Source organism: Oculina patagonica, chromosome 14, assembly GCF_052425735.1.
Source record: "Oculina patagonica isolate OP01 chromosome 14, crgOcupat, whole genome shotgun sequence".
In the NCBI taxonomy this organism is placed as follows: Eukaryota; Metazoa; Cnidaria; class Anthozoa; order Scleractinia; family Oculinidae; genus Oculina; species Oculina patagonica.
Window position 1 is genome coordinate 22,108,837 of NC_135771.1, and position 12,660 is coordinate 22,121,496.

Consider the following 12,660-nt stretch of genomic DNA (forward strand, 5'->3'; position numbering starts at 1 on the left):
CCATCCAGGGGGAAGTAAAAATACTCCTAGTCGCTTCACGCTACGGAAACTAGGATAAGCGCCGGTCTGATGGGCCACTCGACTCGAACGGAAACTTTTTTTATCATTCAAAACTACTATGATTTTACGATTCTAGCTTAAAGCCCTGATCAAAATGAAACGTGCCACAGACAGATTTTTGTAATTTGACAAAGAAAACACGCAATATTCATGCCACCGCACTGCAATAAACTTTATTAAACTTTTTCAACAAAACTTGCGCTGCCTTACACTGTTCAGTGCAAAGTTGATCTCGATCAAACTGAGCACTTGTAATTTCATATCAATGGAAGTCCAGGCCTAACGAAAAAAGTCAACACAAATTGAGCGGAGTCGCAAAATTCGAAATATGAATTTGCGTACGGACTTGCGTTTGGTAGTCAAATGGACTTACACGTTTCCTCGCAAGTGTTGCCAAAAAAGCCAATTTAATGCTACAGCGCGCGCTACAATTAAATTTAGCATGCGAAGGTGTCCAAATGGTGAAAAATGCGCTCCACGTGCTGAATAAAAACACTTTATCCGCGCTTCCGTATTTAACCAAGTTATTTTCGTAATGCAAGCAACAATCTAAAGATTTAATTTGGCGACACCCAATTTCCTGGATTGGCATTTTTAACTGCCCGGGACCTTTTATATCGCTAAATCAAAATACGTCCCTGTTCCCTGAGGCCATTGCCTGAGCAAAGGTTGTGTCTTTTTTTATGCGCTCAGTTCTTCCTTCGCTAGAAACCTGCTAGAGAGACGTTTGAACATTCGATCCGAAAAATTCCATACTGATAACGTAACTCTTCGGATCCGTGTAGTGTCGCTGATTGGTTGCTGCTCAGAACTTATTTTTTTTACGTTAAGTCCGCGGCTCTGTGAATATTCTACCACTATTCACCTCGATTTCAAAGATAAGTATCATTTTTGTGTGGAAGATTGGGTTCCAGTTAGTGTTCAGGAGGAAGACTGGGTTCCAGTTAGTGGTCGAGTTTGTCGGCCATTTTGCTTGCAGCCTGAGTGAGTGAGTGTAAACCGGGAACGGTTGCTTCCATATTTTGCTAATGGCGTGGCGAGTTAACTTTTTACTGTTTTCCCCTTGTTTTTAGTTTGGAAGGTAAGTCGATTTTTATTTCTGGCTTGTTATTAAATTGTGCATCTCATCAATGAGTGCATGTGTCGAAAATCTGGCTTTAGAATTTCAGTGGCTAAACTGCAGAATACCCATCTTATTGAATAACAATAGTTCCTTTTGTTTTCCGTCGCGTTCTTCAAAGAGTGAATCTTATTTGTGGGGCATTCTGCAGTTGCTCTCTTTGTTGTTCTTTGTTCTTTGTTTTGCGTCATCAGTGAGTTTCACAGGTTCTTACACCGAGGATGAGCCATAAGTAATTTCCTACAAATAACGAACCCGTTTCCATTTGTTTTTCTTTCAGGTGTTTATATAAGTACAGGAGTTCTTTTCCTCATGCAAGCCAGCACACGCAGATTCGGCATGTTTTCAGTGCTGGTTGCACTGGAGATATTATGCTTTTATAAGCCACCATTCATTGCTTTGAACCTTCAGTGCTGTTTATATCAAACAAGAACATTGAGAAGCTTGAGAAGCTTAAAATCGGGCGCTTTGCCTTGAAAGGCAGGGTTCAGTACAGCAGAAACCACGAAGCAGTTACTTAAGTTAAGCACTCAGTCCGACTGTGTTTGTGTAAGTCACAGGGCTTGCATGAGCTGTATTAGTGTGCATAATATAATATCTAGAACGTTGTCGAGATTGCATTATTACTTAAAGACATGATGGTTTCAATTTATAAATGTATCTCACACAATACAAATAAACGATTGAAGTAGACGAATAGACAATGTAAAGTTTTAAGACTTAGCAAAGTGCAGTGTATTGGTAATACTGTAAGGTGCGGTTTCACCTGAAGGTCGTGTGCTTTTCGGTATTTTCCAGGCATTGCACTTTGATGGGACAGTACTACAACTGTTTACCGGGGAACTACTATTGTCAAGAAAATGATCACAACTTGTTGATGAATGATTGAACATTTGTTTCATACCATTACTGTAATAGCAATTGATGAAGGCTTTTAGTCCTGAACCAAAGTATAAGGACTGGGAAATACTGAAACCCATTATCAGCCACCTTAAACGGAAATATCTTGTTGGTGTTTCAAGGAATCCAAGGAAACTTCACTCATCCCATGTATCTATGTATTGCGGTATTTTGTAATTTTTTGAGTGATTTTTGGGGATGTTTGGCAGGTGATAGTTTTTTTAAAAGAATTAGTAAAATTTAGACAACTAAGAAATATTGAAAATTTAATGTGAATTTAACATTGGAATTTGAAGTAAGAAATTGGCAGACGGACACCAAACAGCCCCGTGACATCCTGGAGTGTTTTTGCATGGGGGTCAACTGTGTGATGATGTTTCCATTTTTTTCTTCAATCCCCACTGATAAAGAACTGTTGTTGGTGTTATGTTGGTGTTATCACATGTCAAGCCTTTAACAAGGTATGAAAGAACACAAGGATTTAAATTATTCTGGTGCTCAATTTTTGCGTAACTAAAATTAATGTTACTCAAATTCCTGATGGATTCTGTCTTAAACTGTTACGAGCTTAGTATTTCCAAATTATTGCATGTCAATGTAAGGCAAGACAAGACATGCCTTGGTTCTTATGTAATTCTCTTAAAAACACATAAGATATTGACTATAATTTTGTCTGTGCTATGGCAATTCACAGTGGGGTGGTCTTGATGTGTCTTTAACTTGTAGACTGGACTGGACTAGTAAAACGCGGACTAGTAAAACGCGGACTTGTAAAACGCCTCTAGACACTTCGAATTCCTTGGCCACAATCATCTTACGGCTCTCTTCAATACATAATGTCTCAAAAAAACAGTAACCTCAGAAAGAAGTCAGAAGCAAATAAGGTCGAAAGACCGAATTTGAACATATAACGGCAAATGTTCTAATGTCACGAACGTAGGAGTCGTGTAGGCCCGTCACCTTTATTTACCACATACTGCCCCCAAATTAAAACAGTACCCTCAGAAAGAAGTCAGAAGCAAATAAGGTCGAAAGACCGAATTTAAACATTTAACGGCAAATATTCTAATGTCACGAACGTAGGAGTCGTGTAGGCCCGTCACCTTTATTTACGATTGACTGTTGATTTCTGGACGGGCCCCGTTCTACCTCGTGCGAGCAATAAAAACGACTGCACTCAACAGACGTCAAGTAGTGGAAAGAAAGAAACATATGCACACAACTCATAGCATCAATCCCGTTGTTTTAGTAGGGGTTTGCAGAACGAACATGTGCTATACTGCAAAAACATCTCCACGCTAAAACAGACCATAGAGTGCTCAAAAAAGCTAGAAATATGCCGTCGAAGAAACACACAAGAGCTTCAAACACAAATTGTTTCGCTCGCTAAACCGTTTAGTTTTATCCGATTTACAAGCGCTTGTTTTACAAGTCCGCGCTCTACAAGTCCGTGCTTAACAAGCCCTCGTTTTACAAGTCCGCGTTTTACAAGTCCGCGTTTTACTAGTCCGCGTTTTACTAGTCCGCCTTTTACAAGTCCGCGTTTTACCTGAGTCCGCGTTTTACAAGTCCGCGTTTTACTAGTCCGCGTTATACTAGTCCGCGTTTTACAATTCCGCGTTTTACTAGTCCGCGTTTTACTAGTCCGGTCCAGTCCTCAAAATACAGTATGCCAAAACTCCCCGCCCTCTAAAGATAAGTCCTTGACGGTTCTTGTCGTTTTTCGGTGCCTATATATTCATCTTCGGCATCTTTCTCATCCACCTCTCGTTCTGTCCTGTGTCTGTCATCACACGAAAGAAAAGCTGATTCTCAAAAAATCTGCCACAAAAGGAAATTGACAAAAACAATATGAAAACCATATATCGAAAGTTTCTTATTCTAAAATTTTATCATACGTCTTAATTTAGAGCTACAAAGAAGTTCCTCCTTTTGAGTTATTGATACTGTTCTTACGGTACCTCTTTCTACTAGCGAAATTTTACAAAATTCCTTCGCGGCGAAAAGGTAGCGCGAATCCAGAACAGACTCCAATCGAGAGTGGGTTAATTCTAGATTACTATTAATTAACTATTACAACATTCATTTTTAAAATAGTTTCCCAAGCCGACTAAGCTAACTAAACGTCGAGTGTATCTTTCAGTAAACAAAACATGCCGTTGTGACGCCGGAAATCCAGCTCACGCATACTATACCCCGTGACTCACGCAAACCTCCGACTTACGTGCTACTACAGTCATTCCTTTCTAAACATTTTTTTTTTGACCACCACCGTACCTTTCTACCCAAAAAACTCATGAAACCGCCCGGTTTTAACCTGTTTTAACCTTTCAAAAATTAGAGCGTTCGAAACTAAATAAGATCCGTAATCACAAACAACATACAGCCGTTTACCAGCACTCTTTAAAACTCCTGAAACCCTTCAAAATCAGGCAAAATAAATCTTTGAAATAACCTTTATCAAAGTTTCTAATTTTTTATTCAGTTCTATAAAATGCCTTTCATACACTACTGTCGAACAAAAATTTCAATTTCCTCAAAGTTTCAAGACAAAAGAATAACAAATATTTCGTGCACAATGTAATTTGATTAAGCCAATATTATCACGTCTAAAAATACTTCAAGCAATTCAGTGAAAACCCGTTTTTTTTTTCGTATCAACGAAAACCACTTTCGAATAATCAATACATGAAAATAACAATAAGATCAAAAGGAAGAAAGGAACCTTTCTAATTATTTGAAGACTTTCAAAGCCGTGATATTATGCATCCAATCCGCGATAAAATTTAATTACAACAAAATCCAAGTTCTTATTTTGAATTCCATTTTTTTCAGTTGATACCTTTATCCAACTTGTGAAAAATTCCATTCAAGTTCCTATTAATACTGTACATTCCCAATGTTTTGCTCAGGTCTTCAGAAGCGTCTTACTAACCAAATCTAAAATAATTCCAAAACATGCTGTACAAACATTCTACTCTTTGTGACAAACGACTTGACGACCAATTGTTCAGAAATGAAAATCGACACAGTTCTTGCTAAATAAAAAAAAGTTTTACGGCGGAGTCAGGCTCAAAAAATATACCGCAAGATCACACCCCCATTCATAGTCAGAAACCAGCAAACCATCTAGTTTGCTAAAAAAAAAAACACTGCGTGACATCAATGACGTTACCTTTTTCATTTACAAAAATAACTTTAACTTGTCAAAGTAAGTGCAATTTCACAATGGTGAATATCAGTACAGTATGGGGCCCAGTTCTCGGCCACTTTGTGTTTAACGCGTTTTTTCACACTCCAGTTGAATCAAAAGAAAAAGGTATTTCCTTCAAACGATAGACTGATTCATGTGCTTTAAGTATCTTGAGTTTGATCGTTCAATTCGATATAGAAAGCTCACACGTCGAGTTTACGCGGAGGTAGGTGAATTTGCATTCCCAAAAAAGTTGTTTGTTTACGGCTCCAAATTCATGGATGTAGTTAAATTCGTATTTTATCCAAAAGCCCCCACCATACGAGCTAATTTTTGGCATGTGAAACGTAGAATAATTCAGCTTTCTGCTTTAGTTAACTTTTCGTTGAACCGTTGTATTTTTTGGTCTTAATTTACTTCGAAATTTTTTCTTGCGACGTTTGCGTATTTGCCAGTTCTCGGCCACCCTGCTCGCTATCACAGCTTAGCGCTTGGTTTTTAATATAATTTTATCTGCTGCTGCCAGAATGAAAGAAATAAATGTTTTAAAAATAAAGTTCAATCTTATCTCTAAGTTTTGAGCTGACTCTTGTCTTGTCTATTATTTCTACAACACCTAAATCTTTCAAGACCTTTTCACTGCAAAATAAACCATCTAAATGCACGGGTCACACAATGCGGTTTTGCCAGAACCTGCACATAGGCAACTAGGCGCGTTAAAATCCTTCTTTTCTAAAGTAAAACAAAGCATCATAAAAATAATTTGGGATCGATATAGTATAAATAGGTTTACAGAGTGATTTTATGACTGTGAAAATTAATTGAGCATTTTTTACAGATAATTACGGACAAGCTTTTTAGTGGCCGAGAACTGGGCCAAGGTTGCCGAGAACTGGGCCCACAAATGAAGCTTTTATTTTTATTATTGCTCGGGCAAATTAATTTTTGACCGGTCGATAGCTTTACACCAAAAAGCTGAATAATGTAGCTAGCTCTGGGAGAAATTTCAAGTTCCTGCAGTTCTTCTGAGGTAAGAAATACAAGTTTACGTCAAAAGTGGCCGAGAACTGGGCCAAGGTGGCCGAGAACTGGGCCCACAAATGGAGCTTTTATTTTTATTATTGCTCGGGCAAATTAATTTTTGACCGGTCGATAGCTTTACAACAAAAAGCTGAATAATGTAGCTAGCTCTGGGAGAAATTTCAAGTTCCTGCGGTTCTTCTGAGGTAAGAAATACAAGTTTACGTCAAAAGTGGCCGAGAACTGGGCCAAGGTGGCCGAGAACTGGGCCCACAAATGGAGCTTTTATTTTTATTATTGCTCGGGCAAATTAATTTTTGACCGGTCGATAGCTTTACACCAAAAAGCTGAATAATGTAGCTAGCTCTGGGAGAAATTTTAAGTTCCTGCGATTCTTCTGAGGTAAGAAATACAAGTTTACGTCAAAAGTGGCCGAGAACTGGGCCCCATACTGTACTTTGCCCCGTAAGCTTTTTTCTCTGTCCTTCCGCCGAAGCAAAAAAACACAACCTGATTACACATTAACCCAAAAGTCGACCAAGTGTGCCTGCAACGATTTCCTGTCAAAACTAAAATGAAAACCATTGCGGTATGCGTCACCCGTAGCGGTTTTGTAGCAACCCCGAGCTATCCCCGTCTTTTTGGCCGCGCCAGGAGACTACGCTCTAGGACGACCAAAGGGTAAACCTTAAATCGGCCAGCCACGCCCGATTAATAGGTGAAGAAATGTCAAACTTCTCCTTTGGGAATTCAACGGGAATTCAAAGACGGTGCCGCTTGCAAATGAGTTTGAAAAAAATAAATCACAGACTTAAAAAGTGACTTTCCCAAGACTCTCTCAAGACTTCTAAAAAGCAAAATGGTAATGTAGTTTATTGCTTTTAAGATGTTTAAATGTGGATGGAATTAGTGTAATTATTTGTTTATGTCATTAATAATATTTTAATGCTTTTGGGTACGTTTCTTCTCTTCAGTTTGAATGAAAATTAATCTTTTTTCTTTCTTTCGAGATAGTTAGTAGTAGTAGTCCCCTCTACTAACTATGTTTCGAGTTTCTTTAATTTCCCCAAATGTGCACACGTATTTTTTGCATAAAAAAAAGTCAAACAAATAACCTGATTAGAGTTGACTGGCATTTGTTTATTTATATATCATAACTATGTTGTTCCAACAGTATATGTAATGGGAATTTAGACAATGATTTTTCTGCCATGTGTAGTTCAAAGTTTAATCTTGGTGACTATAAATTGATGTGATGTATGGGTTTGTGGGTTCGTCTTATTTATATACGTTGAGCCATTAATATAATCTATAAATTATTTGTGGTTTTCTGTACAGTTAGTTAATGTTTTTAAGGCGTTTTTTCTATGGCACTTTTAAATCTGAATGCAAGACTTTATATACAGTCGAACCTCGTAAGCGGACACCCTCGGGACGCGAAAAAAGTGTCCGACGGAGCGGCGCAGAGAACGGCCGACGGAGAGAGTGTAGGGGACAGATGGCCGCACGGGAGCGCCCAGCAACAAAACGAACGGAGGGAGACGACAAAACAAGCGGAAAATGGACTGAGATGAAATTGTGACGAACGGCGATGAGAAGAATGAAAAAACAAAAAACAGAGGCTGAGGACTCGGGGTGTCCGCATGGGAGCAAAAACAAAGAAAAAGCAACGTACGTGAAGTGTCCGCGGCCGCACGGAATGCCGCACGAGACAGAGGTGGGAGAAAACGGGCACAAGGCGGCCGAAGAGAGCGTCCGCACGAGAGTGTCGAAGAGAGCTTTGACTGTATCATTTTTGGTATTTATTATCATTATTGGTGTCTGCGAATCTGGGTTTTTCTTCTATTGTCACTACTTTTGTATTTCGTTCGCCAAAAGCAAGCGATGATTCAAGTTTATATATACATTTACGATGATGCAACAAAGGAAAATGTGTTGCTTCGTTGAAACCAGAAGCAGGATTTCGCTTGAAGCCCTATCAGTTGAATGTATTGTAAATTCAGTCAAACAGTGACAAACAGATGAATAATGTTTGTTCCTGATGCCCGGCTGTTAGTGATAACATTCTTTTAACCGGGGTTATTCTGTATTCTTTAAAATACATCGTTGTTGTCTCCTAAGTTCACGTATTAGTCCCACTGACGTATTGGCTTATTCTCTGCCTTGTTTACAATGATTTTTCACCCCGCCGGGTGTGTGAGTATCACATTGCCATCACAAGAAACACCAGATCTCTTCACACCAGGATGCTATCTCGTCTGATACTTGCTTTCCTGGTGAGGGGTACAGGAGGGCGCGGGGAAGAAACTTGCTTCAAGGGAATCGGAGGATCTTGGGAAGCTTGACAGGCACATGGAGATCTAGGTAATGGAGCGTTGGAATCAAACACGAAGCTGTTCCGATCGCAGATTTGAAGGCGATTGGGTGAACGCTGATAACCGCTGTCTGAGGTGTTGGAAATCACTGTGGAGTCAGTTTGGCTTGTTCTGCAGGCGAGCACGGTCGGCAGACTTTGGCAGTCGACTTCAAAATTCCGTTGTTTTCTGGGAATCTTCAGCTGCGCTTGCGCTAAGTTGTAGTACAGCGAGAAGGTGCTGCCAATCACCGAGGCGGAAGTTGAGAGGATGATAATGCCGCAAATGGAGGCGATTCCGCCAATGACCTTTCCTGCAAATGATGCTGGGACGATGTCTCCATACCCTACCGTTGTCATGGTGATGACTCCCCACCAGACAGCATTGGGCAGGCTGTGGAACTGCGATTTGGATTTATCGGTGCCCCAACTCTTCTCGGTGTACAAGGTGAGGCTGGAGAAGATGATGACGGGGATGAGGAGAATGAGGAGGAGAAGACCCAACTGGTGACGGCTTGCCTTCAATGTCTTGCCGAGAATCTGAAGATCGTACAACAGCTTGAAGAAGCGGAAGATGCGCACCACTCGCGTCGTGTTCAGGACTTCGATTAGAGTTGTACGCTCGAACACCAGAAGCAAGTACAACGGGATTATCACCAGCAGGTCAATCCAGTTTTGCAACTTCTTGGCAAATTGGAACTTACTGGGGCAGAAAACCAGGCGCAAAAGGAATTCCAACGTGAACCAGCCTGTACACACCGAGTCGATTATCGTTAGCGCGTCCATTGGGGTTTGAGAACCAACCTGCTCCGTCGTGGTTTTCGTTGCTGAAAAGTGTTGTAGGAAAACTTTGTTAGCAACTTTAGAATTGCACTCACTGCTACAATGTCAGTGATCCAGGCAACAGGTAGTTTCGCCTACAGGTTGATTCGCCCACAGTGAAGTTGATTCGCCTCCGCCTGTTTTTCGCCTACACAAATTTCTCTTTTTTTTTTTTTTTTTTTTTTTTTTTTTGGTTTTTTTTTAAAAAGAAAAAAGAAAAATTATTATATAAAAAAAATAGAAAAAAAAAATTAGAAATGTTGGAAATTGACTTAATTACCTCGCCTTTATTTGTTTGCTTCGGGTACACACCTCCTAATTGTATTTTTTTTTTTTTTTTTTTTTTTTTTTTTTTTTTTTTTTTTGATTTTTGGAGAAAATTTGGGTTTGGTCTGGGAGAAAATTACCCAAGCGCTTCCAAGTAAACTGAAAATCACTACATTGTTTTTTTTGCCAATTTATGAAACGTTATATCAAGACAAATCATCTGCAAATAAAGGGCAATAAACGGTACTGATCCAGGTACAAAGACTAAGGAAGTTTTAAGGCACTAAAGGTTGCCCAATACCGTTTCACGCACTAAGAACGATAAATATCTGTCCCTCTCAATTAAGTCCCTCCCAACACAAAATCAATTTTAAAGGTACTTTTTTTCTGCTGTACTTACTATAATTGTTTGCTGCATTCGTGACATTGCGAGTCACAGTCACTTCTCTGACTCCTTTGAAGTATTCAACAGTCCACAGACAAATAGTGAAAATGGAGGTGACGATGAAGGCCAAAGAGACCCAGGCGAATACCTAATAAAAATCAGTTTAAGACGTTAACTGGGCTGTTAATGGAAATATTAAAACAATTCTACGTAATAATTGGCTATAATTTTAAACGAGCTTGAGTTTGATCATGGGAGGCGCAGTGTCCGGGTTCGAGCCCAGGCTGGGGTCACTGCGTTGTGTTCTTGGACAAGACACTTTACTCTCTCATAGTGCCTCTCGCTTAACCGAGTTGTATAAATGGGGCGAATAATGCTGAGGGGTACCCTCCTAGTCGCTTAATGCTAAGGTACCCGGGATAAGCTTCAGTCTGATGGGCCTCTTAGGCCCGAACGCAGACTTAACTTTCTTTCAAGTTTGCGCACGAACAGGTCAATGAGAAGTGGCTGGTTTTGCCGTTGTTCAAAATTTTGTATTTTAAAACATGGTTGGGTTATGGACATGTACTTTAATAAATATCTACGTTGTGTTGAGCAGTAACTGTAAACGGGAACCAAAATTTGCTGCTTCAATTCCAGTTATTGGTAACATTCGTTCGCCATTTTTTTTTTCGTATTTTTTTTTTGTTAAAAAATTCTTCCATTTTAATTCCTGAAATAAATTTGGATAAAATCTCCGCAAGCATAACGTAACCTTTGAAATTTGTTGACTGTAACAGTTCGGGGACGCAAGACAGCAAACGTTTTCATTTACTTCAGTAAAATAAGGGATATGACAAAACATGTATAAATTAAAATATAACATTAAAACAGAGTTCTGATGTCTTCTTTGCTAGGAAGCAATTTCAAGACCATTTACTCGGTTTTTTTGTATATAAAGTATGTAATGAAATCATATTTGTTTTAATTCAACGTAGCTATTTTGTATGCGTTTATATTGTGGTTTGTATTGATAGAAATTTGCATCTCTCGAGTTAAATAAAAGTACATTTTCAGGTAGCTTTCCTAGGGTTTATTTTTGTGGTTTGCGGTAAGAAACTATACATCGCCAAATTTTATAAGCTAGACATAAGTCAGTAAGTTACGTTATTCACAAAGATGTAGCACAACAGAAACAGAACGTACCTTAGCCGTCGAGGACGAATAAGGATCATCGAGAATTTCCCAGACTATTGGCTGATTTCTTTGCCACCAGGGCAAATTAGGATCGTTGTAGAAATGTTGCCTCGGTCGCTCATCCGCTGAATTTTCGTATTTCGGCCTGAAATCTAAAGCCTGTAAATTTTCTTGAGCGTCTCTGTGTTTCGTATAATTTGGCCAACAACACGACTCCATCTGCTGTTCATCCAAGCCCCAATACGCGAGTTCTTGCTCGAACAGTGGACCACAAATATTACGAGGACAGTGAAGCTTGCCCGTTTGTAAATAGTTCAAAACCTGCGCAAAAACGCCTGGATGTCGATCGAAAAAATATTCCCCCGTTTCTGGATCGTAGTCTAGTTTGTTTCGGTTTTCCAGGATCGTCGCCAGTGGAATATCAGGGATATTTTTCAGCGTACTTTTGTATGGCTCAAAGAGTTTTCCGCCGACATTGAGAACAACTCGATCGCGGAGATCTTTCTTTGGAGCGAGAGACTCGAGCCTGCTTGTATTCTTTCTTTCTTGCGGCGACATTGTTTCTTCATAAACTGTTATTTACGGCATGAAGCTCGCTTAAAAGTCCTGATCTTAAACCAAACCGCAATTTTAACGAGAAGAAGACCAGAATTTCCTCGCTTTTAACTTGAAGATGTTTTTTATTCTCATCCGGGACTTTATTTTTCCTTTGCACCTGTCGGCCAAGCGTTTCCTAGCTACGCGTGACATTGTCTGTCTGCTTTCAATCATTTATTATTGAGTGTGAATTAATTATTATGAATTAATTTCTGTGTTGTTGACAGAATCTTAAAATAAATGACGCATTTATAAATAAGAAAATGGCCACCAAATTAAGTGAAATATAAAAATAATCACTCAAAACAGTGAAGGAACATTTAAAGGGACTGTGTCACGGATTGTAGCTAACTTTAGGCATGGGAAAAAACCATCAAATTTCGTTGAAATATTCAAGTAACCTCTTAAAACAGTGTAGGAACATTTCAATAACCGACACCAAATACAAAAGAAGGTAGGGATGGCCAAAATCGACGAAGATTGAAAGAGATTGCGACATGGGTTTTTGAAATATTGTTGGGCTGAACAGTTTTCAAAGTTAATCTTGTTTGCTTGTAACCTCAACATTTTTGGTTGCAATGAAGCTATGGTTTTGTCATTTAGATCCATAGAAGTATTTCTTTGCAAACATTAAGTTTCATAGCGAGTATTTGGCAAAACTTAATAAAATAAATTTAACTTAGCCGTGACACAGTCCCTTTAAGTTACACATCAAATACAAATAAAGGTACGGGTGAACAAAGATAGAAGATTAAAACAGATTGTGA

The 12,660-nt window shown here is 39.2% G+C and overlaps 1 protein-coding gene across 1 annotated transcript; it reads right to left on the minus strand.

Annotated features, from left to right (window-relative positions):
- Positions 1 to 8,070: 8,070 nt before the first annotated feature.
- LOC144639399 (potassium voltage-gated channel protein Shaw-like) lies at positions 8,071 to 11,959 on the minus strand. Its single transcript, XM_078498718.1, has 3 exons — positions 11,306 to 11,959; positions 10,136 to 10,268; positions 8,071 to 9,473 (listed from the first exon to the last, which is right to left on the minus strand). Exons 1-3 carry the CDS (start codon positions 11,852 to 11,854, stop codon positions 8,530 to 8,532), a joined length of 1,626 nt encoding a protein of 541 aa, XP_078354844.1. The 5' UTR covers positions 11,855 to 11,959; the 3' UTR covers positions 8,071 to 8,529.
- Between the last annotated feature and the right edge of the window lie 701 nt (positions 11,960 to 12,660).

What these genes read in the sequence shown, in the direction of transcription:
- LOC144639399 (XM_078498718.1), bottom strand. Translation starts at nt 11,854, where the DNA reads ATGTCGCCGCAAGAAAGAAAGAATACAAGCAGGCTCGAGTCTCTCGCT. An exon ending in ATTCGTCCTCGACGGCTAAG is followed by an intron (nt 10,269 to 11,305) that starts GTACGTTCTGTT and finishes GATTTTTATTAG; the next exon opens with GTATTCGCCTGGGTCTCTTT. An exon ending in GAATGCAGCAAACAATTATA is followed by an intron (nt 9,474 to 10,135) that starts GTAAGTACAGCA and finishes AACACTTTTCAG; the next exon opens with CAACGAAAACCACGACGGAG.